The following is a 25,171-nucleotide window of genomic DNA, read 5'->3' as shown; positions in this document are numbered from 1 at the left end:
GGGAGGGAGAGCAGGGGGAGCTGGGGAATGGGAGGGAGAGAAAGGGGGAGTTGGGGAAGGGGGGGAGTTGGGGAAAATGTTGGTATAGTTTGACAGCTTGTCACGCGAACAACATGGGGGTAATGCCAGGTAGCCTGCCCCTATGTGTAGGGGGCCTGTAGAGACCAGGGGGCCCTTACCTACCCCCAGTCGGGGTGCTAGAGCCTTGCAGAAAGGTGCAGAGGTGAAACACACATTTTGTCACATAGTTCGGGGCCTGGGCTCTGTACTGTGGCTGTGCGACAGGAGTGGCCTCCATCCCGAAGACCAGACTGAAATAGAAAACATCGGGAGCTATATCTATCTCATGGAGCTGGAAGGGACCCTGAAAGGGCATCACATTTTCATGCTTTCAGTACCAAATATCAAAAGAATAGTGGTAATAGTGTGAGGTGGCAACACAACAGAAAGACACGTACCCTGTGCTGTCCTTTATAGCGTGCCTTCTCACTTGGCTATCTCCAGACGCTGAAAACTGTCTTTTACATGTTCTCAGTTACATCTGCTTTGAGTCAATATGGGACCCAAAAAGCAAGCTGTTGGGAAGAAGCTCTCCCAGAAGGAAAAATCAGGCAACTATGGAAATATCCAGAAATATTTTACGGTATATTAATATTGACTTATTCTAAGCAGCGCTACTCCATCCCAACCTCCAGTAACTGTACAACAAGAGGGATTGGTATACCAGCTACCCTTCCTCAAATATGCACGCACAGAATATAGGAAATACTACACTGGATCACACTAGTGGTCTTTCTAGCCCAGTATTCTCTTTCCAACACTGGTGTATACTGGATCCTTCAGTAGGAGGTGTAACTCTCCCCCTCCACCCATAAGACACTTGTCATAGTCCTAACCACCTGCACCTCTGCTATTCCAGCTTTCTTTTGTACATAAGCACTGTTAAGTAAATTGCAAAAGAAGAAATGAATTTGTGCATTTATAAATGATAAAGAAAGCCTGAAGGGTTTTTCCCAAGATTTTTTTTCTGTTTTATTTTATGTTATAAATTCAGATCCAGTTGATGTTGGAAAACTTTGTGGTGACTGGAAAACTAGAAAAAGTAGAACATCACAAGAGCCAGGAGAATGAAAGAAAAGTAATTAATACAAAGGGGTTCTAAAAATTTCTTCCTTTATTGTTGTCAGTTCTTAACTTAAATAACTGACATTTTGGATAAAAGAAGCCTTGTTTTTTCACCTAAGATATGAGCAATAGAAATACACATGTTGTAAGAGTCTCAGTATTCCTTCCAGGAAAGAACAAACTACATTTTTTATTTTTCTAATCAGGCTGCCTTTGTGAATCCTAAGGAAGCAAAACAAAAGTCCATTTTTCTAAACTTCCTCTCCAGGTCATCATTAAAACTGAGTTCTTTAAGAACTGAGGTGGTTCTCAAACTGTACTTTGATTCTTGGATGCCCGATTTATTTTCCACTGCAGTGAGGCGGTCCCAGCAGCACAGGGAAGAGCAGTTGAATGCTGGAGTCTTTCCGTGCTCAGTGCTAGCTTTTCAACAACCTTGGATGTTACTCTATTTCTGCTTATACTTTTTGTCTCTTTCCCTGCCTCAGCATGTTCTGTGGCTCCCCAACTCCATATATTGCACAATACTTCTCACACAAGAATCTATGTCTACAGCCATATTTGAGGATTCCTTGAGCCTGGGCTGGCTTAAACTCAAAACCAGTAGTGCCCAAACTCTTCTGGTTGCCCCCCCCCCCCTTACCAGTAATGGAATCCCCCCTTTTTACTGCACAGTTGGTTCAGCAAAGGAGCTTGGGCTGGGGGCAGGAACTGGGGATGGGGCTGAAAGGGAATGAGGGCTGGGCAGAGGCCAGAGGCAGAGCTGGGATGGGTGGCACTTTCTCCCTTACCCCCGCTGGTGGGGTCTGGGCCAGGTCTGGCACTGCTGTGCCTCCCCAAATGTTCCTCTGTGCCCCCTAGGGAGGGTGCATCCCACAGTTTGGGGACCACTGCTCAAAACACAACTTAGCTGTAGTGTGGGCAAGGTTTGAAAAGGGATATAACTGTAGATACACACATGCACTGCCCCAGTGCTGTCTGTGAAAAGATGGAAAAACTTAACAGTTCCCCATTTATCCCCAGTTTCTCTTACCAGGTTCAAATGCTGCCATTATCCAACTCCCTGTTATTTTTAAAAGTGCTGTCACGGGGACACATGAGGCTCTCATGGTTCCTTCTCCCAGCTGCTCCTAGGTGGTGGTGGGGTGAGGAACCTGTATCTCCATGTGGCTGGGCAGAGGGCTATTTGATCAACAGTTTTGGGATGGAGCCCTTACCAGGTATACCCACAAAAAGGTGCTATTTCAGTTATTTTTGCTCTGTTTTGTTTAGCCCAATGAGAAGAATAAGCAAAACTCTCCCTTGAAAAACCCACCTCCCAAAAGGAAGAGATCTGTGAACAGTACACCTCCTCTGGGTGACACCAGTAAGAGACAGACAAGAGAGAGCCTCTTAATCAGTAAGAAATCCACTGAAGAGGAGCAAGAATTTACGGTCAACTTGGGTGATGGTGGCAAGGATCATGTGGTGATCGGCAAAACCCATGACAGCATCTACAAAGCCCTGATGGCGCAAGCAGACATCCATGCTCGGGTGGACAAAGAGAAGGGCAAAGAGATACACCTACTGGGGAAAAAAGGGATTGAGGGGTATGTTAACTTAGGGATGCCTCTCCAGTATGTTCCTGAGAATTCCCACTTTGAAATGAAATTTTACAAAGTGAATAGGAATCCAAAAGAAGGCGTGGTGGGATACCGTCAGTTTGAGAGCAAGGGAAAGAAATGCGTAATATTTTACATCTTCTCTTCTGGCAGTAGATTGGAGAACAATGCTCGATACAGAATTCTTTGGTGCCGGCAGCTTGTTAAAGACCTGAGCAAGTTGTGTGTCTTTGCTCCAGAAGGGGAGACCATCAAGGATGCCTTATGCAAAGATGGCCGGTTTCATTCTTGCCTGGAGGAAAAAGAGTGGAAGTTGGTGGAGAACGGAAAGTGCAGAACTAGCGATCACTGTGTTGATAATCTAGCTAACAGGTCATTTGAGGTGGTGGTTAAAACTAAGCAACCTTTCAAGGCCAGGGATTGTTCAAGGAATGACCAATCCTGCATGGCCTCCGAGGAGGGGCAGGGGAAGACTTACCATTACTTTAAACATATTATCCTGGACCTGTATCCTGACTTGAAGAAACAAAGTACAGTCATTGACGAGCTCTTTGCAAAAGCCTTTGCAAAAGCCTGGGAGGAAGGGAAATCGAAACGTGCTGTGTTCAAACTGTACAGGGAGAACTTTGGGAAGGAGACTAAGAACTCCATTCTTATTAAGGTGCACAAACGCCTTGGTGTTCTCAGTGACTCTGTGGGGTTTATAGAGTGGGCCAATAATGGAAATAATGGCTCTGCCACTTGTTTTATCTTGCATGATAAGTACATACTCACCTGTCATCATGTGGTAGGGCATATTGTTGGTAAAGGAGTGGAGGAGAAGGACTGGGCGTCGATAATCAGTCGCTCTGCCCGTGTGACTTTCTCTTATGAAGATAAATACCCAAAGGAAAACAGCTGGTTTTCGCTAGCTCCTTGGTTTGAAATATCTGACAAGAATCTTGATTTTGCTGTCCTGAAACTGGAAGGAGATAGAAGCTCATTACCAGCAGGCCTAGTGCGATTTTCTCAACCATTGCCATTTAATGGTCTAATCTATATAATTGGCCACCCGGATGGGCAAGCGAAATCTGCAGATGGCTGTACTGTGGTCCCTGTATTTGAGCGGAAACGGGAGTGCCATTGTCGTATCCAGCGTGGTCAGAAGGTGTGCAACAGTGTCAGTTGTGGCTCAGAGGACAGGCAGTGCATTCACATGTTCACCCAAAGAAGTTTCCAGGAGGTGATCAACAATCCCAATGTAGTCACCTATGACACCAGCTTCTTCTTCGGGTCTTCTGGCTCACCGGTGTTCAATGCAGATGGCCAGCTGGTGGCCATGCACACCGCTGGTTATAAATATGAAAAGAATAAGCAGCTGCACAGTATTGTTGAGTTTGGCTTTTCCATGGTGGCCATCCTTGCAGCAATTAAAAAGAAGTATAAAGCCTGGTATGAGTTTGAGCTCCCCTCCCTTGGGGAAGATGCTAGGTCTTGTCCTGGTGAGCATGAGGATTTCACCAGTGCTTACACCAATGACATAGAAATGGAGAACTTGGAATAAAATCTCCAACTTTGAGAGCCTCCCGAACGCACTCAGTGCATTTCACCCTTCATGTTGATCTCCATGCTTTGAAGTCGCCATTATTCCTGACATGAACTTTCTTTGGTTGATGATTTCCTATCAACTGCAATCTAGTTATATCCCTGTCTGCTTTCATTATTTTTATTGAAATGCCTAGTGACAAACCTTGAAATAACTTTTTATTTTTAATGAAAGGTGGTTAGTGTGATGGGGTCAGTACCTTGAGTGTGGGATTCTTTCATAAGAAATGCATAATCTTTGGACTTAGGCTGAGCTAGAGGAAGGAGTGGTTTTACAAATATCAACCATTATTAAAATATAATGATAATAAATATAAATATAAAGACAAATTATATAAATATGTAATACATACAAATATTCTGTACGGTTTTTTAAAAATACAAAAGCTACTTTAATGCCACATTAAATTAGCACTGTTTGAAAACGGTCAAAGGATTCCACAACCTTAACTTGTCCCTCTGCCCCTTGTGCAAGATGTGTATTTTGTTATTCATTGAACAGATAAAAATTACATTAAATAGTGGCCACAGAGGGCCTACTTTTTTTTGAAGTTACTGGGAATGGAGCTCTGAAGAAAAAAATACTGCATATATGCAGTATGGCAGAGGTAACGCTATTGTAGAAGCCTTCATTTTTTGCCTTGTCTGACTGATTTTTAACTTCATTATTGCATTAATGTGGCCTTTGGTATTTAATTTCCCTTTCTCTCTTTAAAAAGGGGGGCTGGGTGGAAGTGAGAGAAACACTTCTACTGAAACCATTGGGAGTTGTTGTAAGTTCTGTACAGTTGCCACTATTAATTGCACTCTGCTTGAAATATGCAAGTGATCTGGTACCCTTGAAATGTGCAGAAAGCCAGAAGATCTGGGTTCAATTCCCAGCAATGTCATATACTTCCAAAGTGGCCTTCGGCATGTCACTTAATCTCTCTATGGGTATGTCTTCACTTTAAAATTTGGTCGATTTTATAGAAGCCGATGTTTAGAAATCAATTTCTTACAGTTGATTACATATGTCCCCACTAAGCCCATGAAGTCGGCAGAGTGCTTCTTCACTACTGTGGCTAGCATCAGCTTATGGAGCAGTGCACTGTGGGTAGCTATCCCACAGTTCCTGCAGTCTCCGCTGCCCATTGGAATTCTGCGTTAAGCTCCCAATGCCTGATGGGGCAAAAACATTGTCACAGGTGGTTTTGGGTACATGTCGTCAGTCGCCCCGCCCTCCGTGAAAGCAACGGCAGACAATCGTTTTGCATCTTTTTTCCTGGGTTACCTGTGCAGACACCATACCACGGCAAGCATGGAGCCTGCTCAGCTCACCGTCACCGCTGCTGTTATGGGCAAGTCTACTGTGGGGGCTGCTGTGATCCAAGTAGCCAATGCAATCATTGACGTTCTGTTATCAAGGGTAGCATCAGAGGCTTTGAAAACCAGTTTAATGACTGGCCAGGCTTCGGTGTGACAGTTGTGTGTGTTTCTCCTTGATGCAAACCTGCCCCCTTTGTTGATTTTAATTCCCTGTAAGCCAACCACCCTCCCCCTTCAAAATAAAGTAACTATTGTTTTGAAACCATGCATTCTTTCTTTATTAAAAAAAAAAAAGAGAGAGAGAGAGCCCAGGTTGGGTGGGGGAGGAGGGAAGGACAAGGCCACATTGCTTATTGTAGCCACACTAAAAATCAAACTGTTTGAATGACAGCCTTCTGTTGCTTGGCCATCCTCTGGAGTGAAGTGGCTGGGTGCTGGAGCCTCCCCCCCGCTGCATTCTTGGGGACTGGTGAGGAGGCTATGGAACATGGGAGGAGGGTAGGAGGTTATACAGTGGATGCAGCGGGTGTCTGTGCTCTTGTTGGCTTTCCTGCAGCTCCAGCAAATGCTTCATCATGTCCATTTGCTCCCCCATTAGCTCAGCATCAGCCTCTCCTTGCGCTTAATTAATTCTTTCCTGGCCTCTGCCACTGAATGCCTCCATGCATTAAGCTGTGCCCTGTCAGTGCGGGAGGACTGCATGAGCTCGGAAAACATGTCATTGTGAGTGCATTTTTTTTTTTTGCCTTCTAATCTGTGATAACCTCACGGATGGAGATGATAGGGGGAGCGTAGACACATTCTATGCTCTATGATTCGGGGGAGGCTGCATGGTCACCTGACCACGCTGACCAAACGGGAAATGAAATTGAAAAGTTCCTGGGGCTTTTCCTGTGTACCTGGCTAGTGCATTGGAGTTCAAAGTGCTGTCCAGAGCTGTCACAATGGAGCACTCTGGGATAGCTCTCGGAGGCCAATACCATCGATTTGTGTCCACGCTACCCCAATTCGACCCAGCAAGGTGGATTTTAGCACTATTCCCCTTGTTGGGGAAGAGTACAGAAGTCGATTTTAAGAGCCCTTTAGGTCGATGGAACGGGGCTGGTTGTGTGGACGCAGTGATTTTTAAATCAACCTAACTTGGCTAAATTTGACCTAACCCTGTAGTGCAGACCAGGGCTAAGCCTCAGTTCCTGTTGCTAAAACTGGATCCTTTCTCCCACCCTTTGTCTGTCTTGTCATTTTAGACTGTAAGCTCTTTGGGCAAGGTCTGTCTTTTACTATGTGTATGTAGAAATCCTGGCCTGGTTGGGGCCTCTAGGCACTACAGTAATAACTTAATAGAAGGATAGTCATAGTAATAGTTAAATTGTAACAACCGTAACTTAAAACTTCTATGGCTGTGCATCACGTTGATTGTAACCTATAAAGCCCTAAATGGTATGGGACCAAGTTACCCAAGGGATTGCCACTGCTGCATCTGAGGTTGAAAGATTGACTCTAGCTTGAGCTCCTCTCCCTACTCAGTTTAAAAGGTTTCCATGAAGGCGCCTTGCTTTTGGGAATTCAGTCCTCCATTTGCTCCATCAGAGCTTGGACTTGTTAATTGTTTTGGTCTTGCTGCAAAGTCTGTCTCTTGATGTGGGTGTTAGGGATGGAGGGTTGGTGGGTTAGAGATTCAGCGGGCTTGGATCTGGAGTGATGGATATACATTTTTATAAGTATTTAGCGTCACCCTTTAAGTAAAGCCAACTACATGAATGGAAAATTAAATGTACCTAGAATCTGAGATGCTGGGAAAAATGCATAATACTGACATGAATCTCTTGAAATTAAATGAATCTTTCTACTGTGCCGGCTTCTCAGAGCTAACAGTCACATATTAGCCTGCACTAAAGTTCACACTTGTGACATGTATGTGCAACCCATCTCTAAATTTGCCAATCAATAGCACTTCATGCTGTGCTTGCTGGAGTACTGTGTCCAATTCTGGATGCCACACTTTAATAAAAATGTGATAAATTGAGGAAGAGAACAACAGAAATGATAAAAGGTTTAGAAAACCTGACCTATGAGGAAGGGTTTAAAAAAAAAAAGTAGGTGTGTTTAATCTTGAGAAAAGAAGACTGAGAGGAGACCTGGTAACAGTCTTCAAAGGACTGTTATAAAGAGGATGGTGATGAATTGTTCTCCATGTCCATTGAAGGTAGGACAAAAAGTAATGGGCTTAATCTTCAGCAAGGGCGACTGAGGTTTGACATTAAGGAAAACTTTCCAATTATAAGGATAGTTCAGTTCTGGACTAGGTTACCAAGGGAGGTTGTGGAATCTGTCATTGCAGGTTTTTAAAAACAGGTTGGACAAACACCTGTCAGGGATGGTCTAGCTTTACTTGGTCCTGCCTCAGCGCAGGGGACTGCGCTTAATGATCTCTCAAGATTCTTTCCAGCCTTACATTTCTGTGATTCATAGATGTGAAGGCCACAAGATCTGAATGTTGCATATTGATCAGACATGGTACAAATGATCAGTACAGGACCAAACTCATACTCTGGCCTGAGGTATGCAGGAGATCCTACCAGATTATCATAATGGTCCCGTCTGCCTTAACACCTATGAGTCACTTAATTGCTTTTTTCAGATTTAGTCATATATGTTCATTTCAACAAGGACTATTTATGTGCTAAGAATCAAGTCTATATGCTTTTTTGTGTAGTTAGTCTAGATATCTATTTTTCCAGTGAGGGAAAAGACCCTTTACCTTCATATGACTAGAACAACAAAGATTTTTTCCTTAAACTTTCTCTCATCACTCTCTTTTGAGCAGAGACAAAGCATGAGGAAATTTGAGACTTTTTAGTAACTTATGAGCGAGTAAAAACAGGGTTGTAATGTTACCTCCTTAACTATAACAAGTTGTGACGGGGCAAATGCTAAATGGACTGACTTGTTCATTTTCAGTGGTTGCAGATGAACCATCTTAGCATTGATCAGATCTCAGATTCTAAGGAGAGCCAGTTTAGGCTAGTACTTAGACATGATGTACCCAATGACAGAACAAGGAGTAAGGGTCTCAAGTTGTAGTGGGGGAGGTCTAGGTTGGATTTTAGGAAAAACTTTTTCACTCAGAGTGGTGAAGCACTAGAATGGGTTACCTAGGGAGGTGGTGGAATCTCCTTCCTTAGAGGTTTTTAAGGTCAGGCTTGACAAAGCCCTGGCTGGGATGATTTAGTTGGGAATTGGTCCTGCTTTGAGCAGGGGGTTGGACTAGATGACCTCCTGAGGTCCCTTCCAACCCTGATATTCTATGATTCTCCCTGTGCAGCTGGTAGTAATGTAGGTGAGTTGAGTGGCTCTCTTACTTCTGAGCCCATTCACTGCCCTTGAGATAGGGGCTCTGTGCTGACAGAGGTGCTGTTTTCTGGAAGAAATATGAAACCAAGACCCCAATCAGTTGCACTAGCCTTGATAAATTGTTCCAATGGTGAATTGACCTCACTTAAAAATTGGTGCCTTGGTTCCCATTTGAATTTTTCTAGCTTCAACTTCCAGCCAATGGATCTTGCTAAACGTTTGTCTGTTCGATCAAAGAGCTTGTTATCAAACACTTGTTCCTTGTGCCATGTATTTATAGATTGTGATCAAATCACCCCTTAACCTTCTCTGCGTTAAGCTAAATACATTGAGCTCCTTGAGTCTCAGTATAAGGCATGTTTTCTAATCCTTTAATCATTCTGGTGGCTCTTCTCTGAACCCTCTTGCATTAGTAATAACTGCCTCAGTGGTGGGCAAATGATTCCTATATACATGACTTGTAAAGCACTTTGGAACTCTTTAGGAGGAAAGAAAGATGTCTAACGCAGGCCATTATGATTTTATAGGCTAAATTCTGATTCTTTGAGCAGGGGTTATCTAAGAATAATCTATAGTGCTCTGGCTCTTCCACCTCCCTTTTTTTGCTGTAGTGCTCAGGGATCTTGGGAAGTAAAGAGTTTCCAAGTAAAAGGGCAGTTTTTTCCCTCTTTTGTTTCTTAATGTATCATTTGGCTATTGGTTTTTAGCTTTCAGTCTTTACTGAAATATGCCATGTGCTGATTGATCAGTTCTCCGAAGGGACAGCGCTTTTGGTTAACTGCATTAGCACTCGTTCAGTCTGAGTCTGCTCGAGCATCTAGAAACCTCTAGTTCAGCATGGGCTTGCTCAGAGGCATAACATAAGCATTGGAATAACCGATATGACATCAATAGTCACTTCTGTACTAGCGTTACTTTATCATTAGCATAATTATCCCCAAACAAGCAATTTGATACCCACAGGAACATTTAGTGACTATATATAAAATCCTGTTGTATCCACCTCTTTGCTTCAAGGCATAAGATGAGCATCCATGGGAAAGCAGGAATGAATTCCCCCCATTTGTTGCACAATTGAGCCGGTGTATTGTGGGAACTTTTCACCTTGCTTTGAAGCATGCAGAGTTGGCCGTTGCTGAAGAGGGCATTTTGGATCACACAGACCAGTGCTCTGAGTTTGATACGGGGTCTGTTCCGTATTGCAGTTGTACTCCCATAACCTGAGCTTGGAATATGTTGTATGTAGGGCCCTTCAGTTTTTATTTTATTTTATTTTTCCCAGGAATTTATCAGCGTTTATTACCACAACAAGAAGAGCAGGTGAAAATCACTGCAAAAATTATTAATTTTTCTAGGTAAATATCAGGTTTATTTTTGGTGAATGGAAAGCCAGGAGAAAAGTATTCAGTAGATTAATGCTTTGAATTCTGTTCATCAGTGTGGTTTGCTGCAGAACTAAAACTGAACTCAAAACACAATGCCTCCTCTGGGTTTCATGTGAATAAACAGTTTACTGCTGTAGACTTAGAACAATTAGCCTACAAATATTTACATTTATTATTTGGGCCACACCATTTGCAGTGCATACACTCAGCTTCATCCTTGTCCCCTGTTTTTGTTTTTAAACTTTCAAAGACTTCCCTGTGTTCTGAAGCATATTCTGATATATTTTTGTTTTCTTCCCATTTTAGTGTCAAATCTTTAAACCATTACCTAACAGCTTGAAATGTATATGTGAGATTCATCAGTATGTTCAGATGCACACGCACTTCAGAGCTTTTGTGCGTGCCTGTCTGTTTGTTGTCTGTATCTTCTACACTAATACATAGCACTACTTCAATGGGCTGCTTTGCATATGCACACAGACTAATGTATTATCCTAATATGTATATCTCATGCAATGTATTGTATTTTCCTAATAAAACAAGTTATTTTTTTATATATTTGAATGATACAAATTTAGGGTGAAAATCAGAAAACAACTGAATAATACTTTTTGTAAAACCTGGGACACTTTTGGTAAAAATAGTTTTAAACTGAAAACGAAGAGGCATAGTTATATGTAGATAGATTTCCTAAATAATGAACGGATCAGTATTTTGTGTGCCTAGTGAGTTTGCTCTGGCTTTCAAATGAGGAGCTGCATGAAGTGAGAACCAGGACATCACGCTCTGTACAGGGGATGACACACCTGTAACTAAAAAATTAGCTTTAAATTAGGCTCAGAAATGACACATTTCTATTAAAGAGACAGTCAGGTTAAGCTTCTCTTAGAACTTGGTCTTGAAGTGAGGAAGGGTAGGGGAGTTTCACTCATTTTGCCTTTAATTTCAGTGTGCTCAATGCTCTAAGGTTGTAGAATCCTCTTTCTTAGATGCCTGGCTGGTGTGTCTTGCCCATGCTCAGGGTCTAACTGATCACCAGACTTGGGGTTGGGAAGGAATTTTTCCCCAGGTCAAATTTGCAGCAGCCTTGGGGTTTTTTGCCTTCCTCTGCAGTGTGGGATGTGGGTCACCTGCTGGGATCATCTGGGAATATCTCAACTAATCAATTCCCTGCCATTGCAGGGGCCTGGGCATTGGCGGTCTCTTTTGTTTTCTGCCTATAGCACAAAACAGCTTTAGTCTCCCAAGTGACTGAAATACTTTGATCAGACTAAAGTCATTGTGCTTAATATAAGGGTATCTGGGTGAAATCTAATAGCCTGTGATATACAAGAGGTCAGACTAAATAATCTAATGACCTTCTGGCTTTATACTCTGAAATCTGTGAAACTTTTAAAACATTGTCCTCTTTGCAATCCAAACATTGCAGCCTTGGGCTGAGGCATGAGAATTAAATGAAATTGGCTAAATTATTTTCATTTCTTAAGTTGAGACAAACGCTAACAATATACCAAAGTCAGAAGTGAATACTAGCACAACCTTATAAAGCTTTAAAAATCAATCTGAGAAAGGAAAGTGGTGTTTTTAAATATTTTTGAACCTGACCATGCCCCTCCAAAATATAAACTAAAAAAAAATTAAACTTGGGAGAAAATAAACTGGTAATTTTTTCTTGTTTTTTGTGCTGATGCCCATGTACTACAGATGTGTGTGTATATATACTGCTGTGTGTACCAAATACGAGCATGTGTACTTAGATCTGTATCCTGCCAATTTAAGTACATTTTAAAAAATATTTCATACTGATGTCTTCATTATGCTGAATATTCTTTACATGAAGGGGAGAAAATAAACAATCCCATTGTATTTACCAACTGTTTCTGGGTTGGAGAAGGGAAGTGGGCAGAAGCAATCTTTAATGTTGAGAGACCGTGCAGTCCAGTGGATAGGACACTGGGAGGCAGGAAACATGGGTTCTGTTCCTTGGCTTTGCTACTGACCTGCTGTGAGGTGAGTCACTTCCCTCCCTGTGCTTCTTTCCCCTCCCATCTTCTGTCTTGTCTATTTAGGGTGTAAGCTGTTTGGGTAGGCACTTTCTTTCATTGTGTGTGTCCTGGACCTTTCCCTCTGTCAAGGCAAGCTCTGAAGTTAACGAGGGGCCTTTGGTGATGCGTACTCTTTACTAGAGAGGGTTCTCCTAGCCCACTGCATCCAAACAGAGCCATGGATGCAAGTGGAACTCACAACTTTTAGGATACTGGGGAAAAATCCAGGAGACGGAGAACAGCAGTAAAGAGCAATATTAAAGCAAAGAGACGAGAAAAAAGTCTTGAAAAGTTTAGTTCCCAAATCGGCAGGTCCATTCACTTCCTGCAGGGAACTGTGCTTTTGCTCTCTAATGCTTTCCTTGTGTCCCAACTCAGGGACTTGCTCCTCTGGTCATGGAACACCAAATTCATCAACATTGTTATCTCTAACAAAGGGATACTGGCAAATTCCCCTCCCAGGTGAGCCCAAAGAGAGCTGTTTTTGCCTCTCCCCGTGTCAGGGGTCCCCAACGCAGTGCTTGTGGGTGCCATGGCGCCCGCCAGGGCATCTATGGGCGCCCGCCTACTGGCTGCCAGACAAGCAGCCACTGAAAAGCAGCCATGTCAAGAAGCGCTGCCGCCTCTTGATGACGCTGCCGCATTGTATGACGTTGCCGCATTTCGACGGCTGCTTGTCCAGCGACCATGCTCCTCGGCGGCTAGTCGTCTGGCGCCCGCCCCACAGAAAAAGTTGGCCATCACTGCCCTGTGTTCTCTTCACCTCTGTTATTCAGACTGCATGGAACTCCTGCCACCTCTCAGTGGCGTATAGGCCCTGTCTTTCAGTAGCAGCATCCTAACAAAGTAGGTGCTTGCATGACTAGGTGATTTGCTTATCTCTAGAGCTGGTTGGAGACTGTAGCTGTCTTGTCATTGTTGGAGGCAGAGCTGGGCAAAATTTTTCGAATAGTGTATTTGCCAAAATATATAGTTTCAGTCTTAGTCCCTTTGGTGCTGTTCTGTAAAGATAGCCAGCTGAACCCCCAGAATCTGACTGCACCTTTCCATCACCCCATCAGAAGGAGACCCCTTTGGAACCAGTGGTGCTGACTGCAATGTTGGCTGTATCTCAGGATAAGCCATTGCCAGCAAAGCTCCAGTTCTCATTCACATGGGAAGCTTAAAGACCTGATATGAAAGGGGAAAAGGAAATCAAGTCACAGGACAGTGCAACAAATGCAGTGAGTGTTAGTGCCACTTACTGGTACAGATAGGGCAAGGCAAGTGGCTATTGCTAATTTTCATGCCCTTGTAACATTTGTCACCACTGTGCTGTACATATGGAGCAAGGACAGAGCTCAGGGAGGCAGTGGAGATAGAACAATGCTCATGCCCTAAAAACTGAGCTAGCTTACTCACCTGGGCTGAAGGAAAATCTTGAGCAGTACAGGGTATATGACAAGTACAAAACTTCTGATTCCCTCCGTTAGAGAGAGTTCACACATTCACATTGCCTCGTTCATTGTAACACCATGGGAGAAAGTAGTAAGTGTTTTCAGTTATTTCAAATGAAGAAGCTTATAAACATGTAATTTCAGGTGGGGCTTAGTGCTGCTTTAAAATTAGTCACTGGGAAATTGTTGGGAAGGGGTTGACATGGAGAGGAACAGAAATTGATTCTCTGCTGCTTTGGTGTGGGGTCATACACATCTGTACAGAGTGAGTGTTAAAATGTCACCAAATCAGCATGGGAACATTATGTACTCACTGTAGAGCTCTAGGACACAGGCCATTGTCTTCTGGCGTATGGCTTCTAATGGGACAGGGACGGTTTCTCATGCTTGTGTATATAGAGACTGTGCATATTACGTTGTTTTAAGTACGGGACTAGATTGTAACACTAAGGGTACGTCTACACTGCACGATTATTTCGAATTAGCTTAAACCGATATTACAAAACAGATCTAATAAAATCGGTTTAGCGCGTCCACAGTGGGATCCCGAAATCGATTGTTTGCGTCCATGGTCCAAAGCTTACCATCGATTTCTCAAGGAGCGGTGCACTGTGGGTAGTGTTCCTCAGCTTATCCCATAGTTCTACTCTCCGTGTGAGAGCACCAGTGGCCTGATGGGGCAGAAACACCTGCCCCGGGTGGTGCTGTGGTACAGCTCACCCCTCCCTTTGTGAAGCAGCAGACAGCCATTGGCGCCTTTTTCGCGGAGGCATTTAGGCAAAACGCCATAGCACAGCAATTCTTCCCTTTTTTTTTTCACGTGGGTGCGTAGAGTGAGGGAAATAAACTGAGAGCTGTTCCACTGAAACACGGCCAGAGCCACTGTGTTTTGAATCAGCCTCAGGAACATTGGCAGCTCAGCAGATGCAAATAATTTTCAAGACTGCTGTGGACTGTGGGATAGCTGGAGGTCCTCCAGTACCCCCTCCCTGCCCTTCATTGAGCGTTCCCATTTGAGTCTCTGGCTTCCCGTTACGCTTGTCACACAGCGCTGTGTATCCTGGAGTTTTTTATTTCAAACGCATTTGGCATTTCTGTCTGAACGGAGCTGCATACAACGGATTTGTCTCCCTATAACATGCGAATTCAGAAACCTATGTATCTCCGTACGGTCTTGCTGGAGCTCTTTTTGCGATTTCAAACTGCATGCCGCCGTGCTGATCAGGAGCTCACGCTGAGGCAAGGCAGGAATGTAATTCAAAAGTTTCGCGGGGCTTTTACCTGTTTCCTGGCCCGCTGCATCCGAGTTCAGATTTGCTGTCCAGAGCGGTTCAGTGCTGCACTCTGGTATGCCGCCCGGGGGCCATAACGTAGTTTCCGTCAATTGACCCCTAATCCGAGTTATTCACTTATCGAATTTAGGCTACTCCTCTCGTTTGGTAGGTTTCCGAAATCGATTTAAGGAGCCGTTTAACTCGATATTAATGACGACGTCGTGTGAACGGATACAGCGTTAAATCGGTATATCGGCCATTAAACCGATTTAAAGTCGCAGTGTAGACCTGGCCTAAGACTAAAAGCCTTTGTGTATGTGGAACCTTTATACACATTAATGAAACTACTGTATTTCCTGTATGTGATAGCTATCCTATATAGTCTCTTATTTTTGCACCGCTTTAATTATATGGTTCTTTAAATGTAATTCTATTGCATTTTACTATGTTCTGTGTATTTTCTTGCTTTATTAAATACACCATAATCACTTATTTCTTTTAAATAAATAATCCTTTTGTTTTCAAAGAATTATTGCATATGTGTCCATCTTTGAGCGCGAGACTGTATTTGTGTCTTTCAAGGTTTAGCAAGACTAGCTTGCTCTGGGGAACCTTCTGAAGGTCAGAGACAAGCCCCCTGGTAATATCCTCGCAATTCCTTTAGGGCAGATCACAACCTTGTTACCCTTTTGTTAAATTAGACAAATTTGTAGGTAACATAAGTGGCATCTAAATTTTAGGATAACAAAGTAGTCACTCTGTCATGGCAGCATCAGAGATATCAAGCCACAAGAAGGCAATCCATAACCAGCTGGTATATGGTTTGTTCTTAAGCTCCACGTAGGTAGGATGGCAAGCTTGTAGTATTTGGGAATGTCTGCTTATGAGGTGTAGCTCCTTTTAGAAACCCAGAAGAGGAAGAGGCCCTGCCCCAGTGGGGGTCATGTGGAAGAGAAGCCGAGCAGGGGTGCCAGAAAGTCCCTGTGAATAAAGTTTGTTCTTGTTTTCATTGCAACCTGAGTGGTCTTCAGGTTATTGAGATATCACCAAGCTCAAGAAGCTCCCATGGTAAAGATGTGTGTTAAACCACTGTGCCCACAACATACCCTGGTGTAATGCAGAAGAATCTCAGGCTATGTGGTTCTGAGAGCGAGGGGATCACCCTACGGAGACTGGTAGTAGATCACAGGGGTCAGCTGAAGGGGAGGATATTTGTGAGGGGGAAATAATGAGCACAGGGATGGGGGGGGGGTTAAAAAGCGCAAGAGCTAGAGTAAAATATAAAAAGTGACTCTAACGGGCCCATTTCCAGATCAGCCGCTGCCACCCCTCCCTAAGGCAGGGGTGGGCAAACTTTTTGGCCCTAGGGCCACATCAGATACAGAAATTGTATGGAGGGCCGGGTAGGGAAGGCTGGGGGAGGCTATACCTCCCTAAACAGCGAGGCGTGGCCTGGCCCCCTATCCAGCCCCCCCCCCGCTCCACACCCCTGACACCCACATCCTATCCAAACACCCCTGCTCTCTGCCCCTGACCATCCCCCCTGGATGCCCATCCCCTATCCAACCCCCCATCTAATCCCCCCTGGTCCCCACCCGCCGACACCTGTGGGGCGGGGGAAAGGGGGCTCAGTCAGGCAGGGCTCGCTCCCTGTCTGGGCTTGGCTGCTGGGGGCGGCGGGGGGGCCCGGCTTGCTCGGCCCCTGTCCCCTGCAGCAGGGCCCGGGCCCCTTGACCGCCCCCTGCAACCTCCGCCCCGGATCACCAGGTCTGGCAGCGCCAGAGCCTGACCGCCCGGCCACAACCACGGCCCGCGACTGTGAGGGAAGTGGGGGGCGTGGCCAGGCGCGGCCGGGGCGTGGCGCTGGCTCCTCCCCCAACCTGTGCTGACCCCGCCCCCCGGCAGAGGCTCGCGGCCAGAGGGGCGGGTCCTGCGGGCCGGAGTTCCACGCCCCCGCCGCCCGCTTTAGCCTGCAGCTGTGCAGAACGTGGGACACTCTCCAGCCGCTTTCCCGCCGTGCGGGGGCGGGGCCAGGGACACGAAGGGGTTGTCATGGTGATCGAGCCTCTCTCCCCACCTCGGCTGCGCTCCTTGAACGAACCCCAACTGCCCCACCGCCACCTGGCATCCGCCGCAAAGCCGGCAGCCAATCAGCTTTCGAGGACGTCGGGGCCAAGGCCCAATGACGAGGTGGATTCTCCCTCGCCACCTCCCAGCGTCCAATGAGACGTCGGCATCTGCAGCGAATCGCGCCTCTGCCCCGTGGCGGGAACAGTGTGACTGTCCTGCGGCCTCCCGAGCTGCGCAGCCGAGACCCGGTGAGAGGCTCGAGCAGCCCCCGGGGGACTGGCCGGGAACGAAGGGGGCAGGACCCTGGGGGCAGGTCCGAGATGGAGGCTGGGAGGCGGGTGGATCCCGTGGGGACCAGGACCCTGTGGTGCGTAGGACCCTGTGGGGACCAGGAGGGAGGGCAGGACCCTGTGGGGTCAGGAGAGGGAAGGATCCCGTGGGGACCAGGACCCTGGGGGGGGCTGAGCAGGGGAGGGAAGTGTGGGGACCAGGAGGAGGGGGGCCACCATGCGGGAGGGTTGGATTTCATGGGCAGCCAGCAGTGGGGGAGGACCCCTCAGGGAGGGTCAAGTGGGTAAATGAATCAAAAATCTCTGTTGCAGAGAAAACAAAGAATCCCTCCCACCTAGCCAGCTCCTCCCTTCCCCTTTCCCCGTGGTATCTGCCTGCTCCACCACAGTGTTGTGTGGTCAGTACTGAGTGTGACCTGTGGGCCCCAGCCAGGTGGGATGATCCATGGGGATTTCCAAAGGGGACAGTGTTTCCAAAAGCCTGTGCGCAGTGGTGCGCTGTTTCCAAACTCACTCTGCCCCATGTCACGGATCTAGGGGTGGTGATGAGGTGTGAGGATGAAAGGCAAAGCAGATCGGATGTGAATAGGGATTGTCCGTACTCTTTCGCAGCTGTCTCCTAACAGTGAAATCTCTTGACTCCTCAGTTTCTTATTCCCGCCTCTGAGCCAGTATGAGTGCCAGGAAGCCGCCCATCGGCAGGAGTCCAGCCAGGTCCCCCGAAAAACCTACCATCCCATATTCCTTTCCGGTAATTCACTCTTAAGTCAGATTTCCTCATGTGATGTATTATTATTTTATTAGCAGTATGGTAGCTTATAGGAGCTCCAGTCGTGGGCCGGGACCTTCCTGTGATAGGTGCTATCTGCACACATAGTAAGACAGTTCCTATCCCAAACCCGTTACAGCAGTGGTGCTCAAACTTCTCCTGTCATGCCCCCGTAATGCAATCTGTCTGTACCCCACTCCACTATTGCATGGTTGGCTCAGCAGAGGAACTTGGGCTGAAGGCAGAGCTGGGAAAGAGGGAGGAGCTGGGACTAGAGGTAGAGCTGGCCTGGGGGGCAGAGAGGGAATGAAAGCAGAGCTGGGCTAGGGGCAGAGTGGAGCTGGGTGGGGCTCCGTCCCTCCTGCCCCTACCGACCCCACCTCACCCTGTGGTGGCTGGCCTGGGTCCCACCATGCGTCCCCTTGAATGTTTCTTCATGCTTCCCTCGGGATATGCCCTCCACAGTTTAGGGAATATTGCCTCACAGGCTAAGTATAAGAAAAAAGATAATAGGTGTGAACAGAGGGCAGAAACACAAGGAAACAATGAGACAGTATTAATCAGAATGTTGGGCAGTGACATGAGCACACCAGCTGTCTAACTGTTGTCAACTTCACACTTGAAGCACTAGTCTGGGGTTTGGTTTCAATATAGAGTCCTCGTCACCTCAAATGACCTGCCATCATATGTGTGGGGGTGTATTATTTTGCTTTCAGGCCCTATCCACTAAACAGTGCTCTTACCTTGCTTTGGGGTAAGGTGGTCCTGGGTATGGTTTAGTTAATGGGTGCAACACAGAGTTACTGGGTTTGCAGCAAAGTTATATTAGTCAGTCCTCCCAGGCAATCCCACAGTGCTAGGAGAAGGGCTAGTGGGATTTGGTGTATGAGTGAGCACCTGAGATAATTTTGCCAATCAGAATGTTTGGAAGGAGTGTTCACGGCTGTTCTCTAATCTTCTTTTCTTTATATGTTACTATTAAAATTCTGGATTTTAGGAAGGGAGCTGAGTTAGGGTTAACAGGAATAGGTGCAATATTTTGGGATAATCACCTCTGGGTTCTTGACCAGAACTAGGGGAACCATGCCAGATTTTATACTTGGTGCAACAGGACTTTATGGGAGTGGTGTGTGAACATGCACACAGTGCAGACATGACCAGTAAAGCCTGCAGTGATGTACCTCAGTAGTGAGCCTTGGTGCTTTGATTTAACATAACATACGGCAGTGTTCTTCATTGCAAGGCCTGCGAATCATTGGTGGCTCCCATCGACCCTAAGTGTGGGTCCTAAATTCTCTAAGCTATGTGGGTGCACAGCAGGCTATAAATAGCTGTGCAGCAACTCTAAAGGGCCATGGAGCAGGGACCTGGAGAGGAGAGGAGAGAAATAGGGGGTGGGTGGGAACTGGGGAGGGGAGCAAGTTGAGGCTTGCAGGGCTGCTTTGGGCCTCTCCCTCGGCCCCGGCCGGAGCTCCCGTGTTGCCTGTCAACGGAGGGGAGAGAGGGCCCCTTTCGGTGGAGCTCCCGTGCCACTTGCAGGCAGGGGGGAGAGAGGACACCTTCCCCCAGAGCTCCATGTTGCCTGCAGGCAGGGGGGAGAGAGGCCCCTTTCCTGGAGTTAGCTGCTGCTGGCAGGGAGAGGGTGGGGGGAGTCCTCTGGCCCCAGCCCCAGGGCAGCCTGCCTGCACCCCAAACTCCTCATCCCTGGCTGCACCCCAGATCCCTAACCCCCAGCCAGAGCCCTAGCCCCCCTCATCCCAACCCTCTACCCCAGCCCTGAGCCCTGTCCTGCACCCTGAACCCCTCATCCCCAGCCAGCAGCACTCACCCCCGCACGCCACCATCTTCCCTACCCTGGGCCACCTCTCACACTCTGAACCCCTCAGCCCCACCCCATGTGGCTCTCACACTGAAGGTTTTTTGCCAAAGTGGCCCTCACTTCAAAAATAGTGAAGAGCACTGACGTAGGGCTACAAAAGGGAAACTGCAGCTGTTGTTTATTCACACTGTTTTTGTTGTTGTTGTTCAGCAACAGAATGTGAAGGGTTCAAACCCCCCCACGCCAAAAAGGATGAGATCCAACACTGGTGCCAATGCTCTGAAAGACATTGGTAATGCGCCGATGTCGACTGAGAAACCTGGAACCCAAGACCCTGAATCCATTGCCAGTGAGGACAGAAAATTCACTATTAACTTAGGTAAAAATGGAGTGGAGTATGTGGTGAAAGGCAAAGCTAATGACAGTATTTACAGGGCTCTGATGGCTCTGAAAGATATCCGGACTCACATCAAGAAGCAGCAGGGCAAGGAGATGCATCTGCAGGAGAAGAGGGAGATTAAGGGGTTTGTGAACTTGGGAATGCCCCTGAAGTGCCTGCCTCAGAAGTCCCACTTCGAAATGAAGTTTTATAAAGTGAAGGGAGAACAGGGAGGTGGTGAGCAAGGATACCGCCAACTCGACAGCACAGGGACTGAATGTGTTGTATTTTATATTGCACCCATTGGAAAGAAGGGGCCTGATGGGGCACAAATTCAAAAAATAATGCGTCAGGAGTTTATAAAAGAGCGCTGCAAGATATGCGTCTTTGCCCCGAAAGGGGAGACCATCAAGAATGCTCTGTGCAAGGATGGACGGTTTCTGCCCCTCTTGGAGGAAAAGGAGTGGTATCTAGTGGAGAACAGCGAAAGATTATACTATAGTCACTATTCTGTTGATGACTTAGACAATCAGTCATTTGAGGTGCAGGTTGTATCTGAGCGTGCTGTTAAGACAAGGAATGAGCAGTGTGGTGGGGCCACTCGGGAGCGACAGGGGGAAGCATTCTATCAGTTTAAACCAGCTGTTCTGGCCCAGTATCCTGAATTAAAGAACCAAGGTGAATTGATTGAAGAGTTCTTTAAAGAGGAAGTTACAGAGTCAGGCAAACATGTCAAAGCTCTGCTGGAATTGCACAGAAAAAATTTTAGTAAAGAGGCGAAGAACTCCACTCCGGTTCGGGTCCATAAACTCCTTGCTGGACTCAGCAACTCAGTAGGGTATGTAGAATGGGACTACAACGGAAAGAGGGGCTGTGCCACTTGCTTTGTGTTATGTGATGGGTACATCCTCACCTGTCATCACGTGGTGAGTGATGTAGCAGGATCAGGAGTTGAGGAGCAACATTGGGCAGAAATTAGTCAGTCTGTCAAGGTTTCCTTCTCTTATGAAAACAGTCATCCTAAGGAAGATGATTGGTTCTACATAGAGCCTTGTTTGGAAGTCTCAGACCAGGCTCTTGATTACGCCATCTTGAAATTGAAGGAAAGGAGCTCTAAATTCCCAAATGGGTTGGCAAAATACATATCTTCACCACCATATAGCGGCCTGATTTATATTATTGGCCACCCAGACGGAAAGGAGAAGTCCACAGATGGGTGTTCTATAGTAACTCCACTTGAGCGGGGGTGGCGATGCATTGAACGCCTCCAGAAAGGGCAGGTGGAAGGCCACAGCAGTACCAATTGTGGTACCATCCCTGAGAGAAGAACCAGCCCGTGCATCCACATGTTCACTCCAAGGAGCTTCCAGGAAGTGACTGCCAATCCTAACATAGTCACCTATAACACCAGTTTCTTCTGTGGCTCCTCAGGTTCACCTGTGTTTGATGCGTCTGGACGCCTGATCGCCATGCACACCGCTGGCTATTTGTACCGTTACTGTAAACAGGAGCACAGCATTGTTGAGTGGGGCCAGTTGTTAAAAGCCATTTTGTCTGATATCAAAAAGAAGAATCCAGAGTGGTATAAGTCTGTGCTTGAAGGCCATCTGAGACATACTGGTGGCTCTGAGGACACTACAGAGGTTCCCCATAATAACCATGAGGGAGCCCTCAGTGCTGAGACTAATGATGTGATAATGGAAAGTGACAGTGACTTGGAAAATGATGACTAAGTGGTGGATTTAATTCCATCTCCGAGACCCATTGGCTGAATCCTTGCAATGCTTTTCTAATACCATCTCCCAATGGCCGGTTTGTTGGAACAATTTTATCTCTGCGTTCCATAACCTTTGTCATTTGAGTTATTTTTGCTTGGCAGTTCCCATCAAAATTGACCTGTGGACTTAGCCACCCATAAAATCCCCATTCAGCTGACTTGGCTTCACTTAATCCACATGAATGATCACTTGCACCTTGGAAGGTGGTGGTGGTAAGAAGAGACCCATACCTTCATGGGTCCTGTTCCATCATTTGGGGTGAGTAACATGCATCTTCACTGCCAAGAGATGCAACTAATTAGTGGGCTGTTAAAATGGATTCTGTAATTAAGCAATTTTTTAAAATACAATGTTCTGTCTCCCACAGGAAGAATCTCACTCGGAGACCTTTGTTTCTGGTAATGAAGCAACAGGGTCAGAGTTTCAAATTAGGGAAATTTTAAACCAGAAATCTAATCCAAAAATATACGATTTCTTAAATTTTGTCCATGTCTTATTTTTTAAACTAAGTCATGAAAATAAGTGTTATAAAGCCTTAACCCAAGCCATAGTCTATCAGGGAGGGATTAAACCGTACTGCAGGGTTTTTTGTTTCATGTTGAGGTTTTGTCTCCACAAAAAAGTTGTACCAGTTTAAAGGTGTGAAATTAAACTGATGAGTTCACACAGAGATCTGCGCTACTTAAACTAAATCACTTTCATTTCACATCTTTGTTTTAACTGATGCAACTTTCTCATGGTCTCAAAACCAGCTGAGTCCTTACAGAACTGTTCCATCTGGCAAACAAGTTTTATGGAGAGTAGAAACTTTGTGTGTTGAGAGGAAGCAACTAATAAAACAGTTGCTTTACTTGATTAGAATGAAAAGACCCCAGGACAGCAGCATCAGAAGTTTACCCTGACATGGTTAATTTGACTCACCGAGATAGAAAGGTGAACTGCAAACCACTTTTTAAACGGTGCTTGTGCTGTCTAATACCTCCAAGAGGCAAAAAGGTTTGAAAGTTCTTACTTTGTGTGTCTTGATCTCTGCTGTGTCTCATGGAGCTTCATTGTGAGCTAACTCTCCTTGACTAAAAGAGTGAGGGTGTTTGAATCTTCCTTTATCCAAAATGTTAATCAGTCATTGAAGTTAAATAGGTGTAAAACAAAACCCAAAGCTTTAAGCAGGCTGCACTTTTACAGCACATTTTTGGAGCAAAAACAAGGATATTAGCCAGGCTATCCTAACTAAAATCTGTCCTTGATAATTAGATTTTAGCAAATAGGAAGGAAAAACTTGTAGTTTCAGTCAAAGTTCTTCATATCTCTTCCTGTACATTGTGTGGTGTATTGTCCCTGTTAAATTGTCCCTAGCAGTAACGGTGTTTTAGCAGTAGGCAAGTGATCCCTATATATACAATATATAAAGCAGTTTGGAAGGGATGAAAGATGCATGTAACTATAGGCTTTATAGCTCTGGCATTTTAACCCTTTCTCCTTCTGCCTGTGGTACTCACAGGTGATGGATCTCTGGACTAAGAGTATTTCCACATTGCTTTCTCATGTAGTCTATCATTTGGCTAATGACTTTTCGCTTTCCATCTCTACTGGGAATAAACACTCAGGAATCAGACTTGTCAGGAGAGAGGAAGTCGCTGCACTTTTTATTAGCTGCACTAGCACTTAACTGACTCTGAGTCTGCTCAGGATTCTGGAATCATCAAGTTCACCCTCAGTACGTTCAAAGGAGTAACACAGGCATTAGCAGCATCACTTCCATACTAACACTACTTCATCAGCAGCATAACTAGTAATTTATCCCTAGCATTACAAGCTCACTGGCAATATATAAAATCCAGATGTCCGAGTCCTTGCGCTTCAGGGCGTGAAATGATCACCCATGGTGGGTCTGAGAAGGAATTTCCCTCTTGTTTGACACTACTTGGTTGGCAAGGTGCATTATGGGTGCTTTTTGCCTTCTGCTTAAGCATCTAGCATTGGCCACAGATGAACTGGGATTCTGAACTAGATGGACTAATGCTCAGGTTTTATAGGAAATCTGTTCCTCTTTGCTGTTTGTTCTTTCTTCCAAAACCCCAAGTGATGCGTTATAGTTGGATTGAATTTTATATCTAAACAATCAGTGTTTTGTGTGTGTGGCTGAGGAAGAGATTTTTCTGCCTTGTAGACTGGGAGTTGCATGAAATTTGAGTTGGTGCACCAAACTCTACATCCGGGGAACGACATGCACACTTATAACTGAAATATTGTCTTTAAACTGGGCCACAGAATGACACATCCTTCTTCAGTTTAACCTGACAGATTCCTTTTTATCTCAATGCCTGGGGGAGGGGGGAAGTTTCCTGCTCTTCTTGGTCTTGCTCCTGTGTCATTTTAAAGTAAACAGTGCATTACACTGCTGGCAACCCGGAGGTCGCAGCCTTATGCTACCTCATATGAACTGCAAAGTGCAAGTTTGGACAAGTTGAGACTTACACAAAGAATGCATCAAGATCATAAGTAAAAAAACTGAATCACTCATCTGTTTAACCTCTAAAATGAAGTTAGTCACTAGATAAAGGAAATAAAGGCTGTTGAATCTGAAAATGTCTTTTAAAAATTCTTAATGGGATAAAATTTGTTCATATCTGTGTATTGATGCTCATGTACCAATAGCTATGCAAGCTGTCAATCTTTAAATAAATGTTTTTAAAAATCTCTCATGTTGATGTGTTCATTGAGTTTTTATTAAAGCCAGTAAGAAACCTCTACCATTTAGTATGTGTATTGGGGGCGGGGAGTGGTCAGGAGTGGAGTTTGGTGGGTTGTCAGAAGCTGCGGAGTCCAAAAAGCCTCCAGTGATATCACCTTGTGCTGTGACCCCTACAGTCAGCAGCACCCAAGCCAGCTCAGCGCATGGATAAGAAGTCTCCAGAGAAAATCAGTGTGCTGTAGGAATCGGTGTCATTTCA

General features: G+C 45.6%; 2 protein-coding genes across 5 annotated transcripts; both read left to right on the top strand.

The window, feature by feature from the left end:
* Positions 1-134: 134 nt before the first annotated feature.
* Positions 135-5,880, top strand: FAM111A (FAM111 trypsin like peptidase A). The gene is made up of 2 exons (XM_032775832.2): positions 135-643; positions 2,398-5,880. Exons 1-2 carry the CDS (start codon positions 557-559, stop codon positions 4,267-4,269), a joined length of 1,959 nt encoding a protein of 652 aa, XP_032631723.1. The 5' UTR covers positions 135-556; the 3' UTR covers positions 4,270-5,880.
* An 11,135-nt stretch (positions 5,881-17,015) lies between these two features.
* LOC116822201 (FAM111 trypsin like peptidase A) lies at positions 17,016-24,922 on the top strand. 4 transcript variants are annotated; one of them, XR_012655870.1, is made up of 4 exons: positions 17,081-17,430; positions 18,120-18,223; positions 20,271-22,475; positions 22,585-24,922. XR_012655870.1 is itself a non-coding variant. In XM_075065978.1 (3 exons), exons 2-3 carry the CDS (start codon positions 18,146-18,148, stop codon positions 22,170-22,172), a joined length of 1,980 nt encoding a protein of 659 aa, XP_074922079.1. In that variant the 5' UTR covers positions 17,016-17,430; positions 18,120-18,145; the 3' UTR covers positions 22,173-24,922. The 4 variants fall into 4 exon arrangements, 2 of the variants coding, with proteins under 2 accessions (XP_074922079.1, XP_074922081.1); XR_012655871.1 differs by having other exon boundaries at positions 17,089-17,430; positions 18,085-18,223; XM_075065978.1 differs by having other exon boundaries at positions 17,016-17,430; positions 20,271-24,922.
* Positions 24,923-25,171: the final 249 nt, after the last annotated feature.

The sequence above is a fragment of the Chelonoidis abingdonii genome, chromosome 4 (assembly GCF_003597395.2).
Source record: "Chelonoidis abingdonii isolate Lonesome George chromosome 4, CheloAbing_2.0, whole genome shotgun sequence".
NCBI lineage: Eukaryota > Metazoa > Chordata > Testudines > Testudinidae > Chelonoidis > Chelonoidis abingdonii.
Note: the sequence above shows the minus strand (reverse complement) of the source record. Positions and strands in the feature narration are given on the sequence as shown.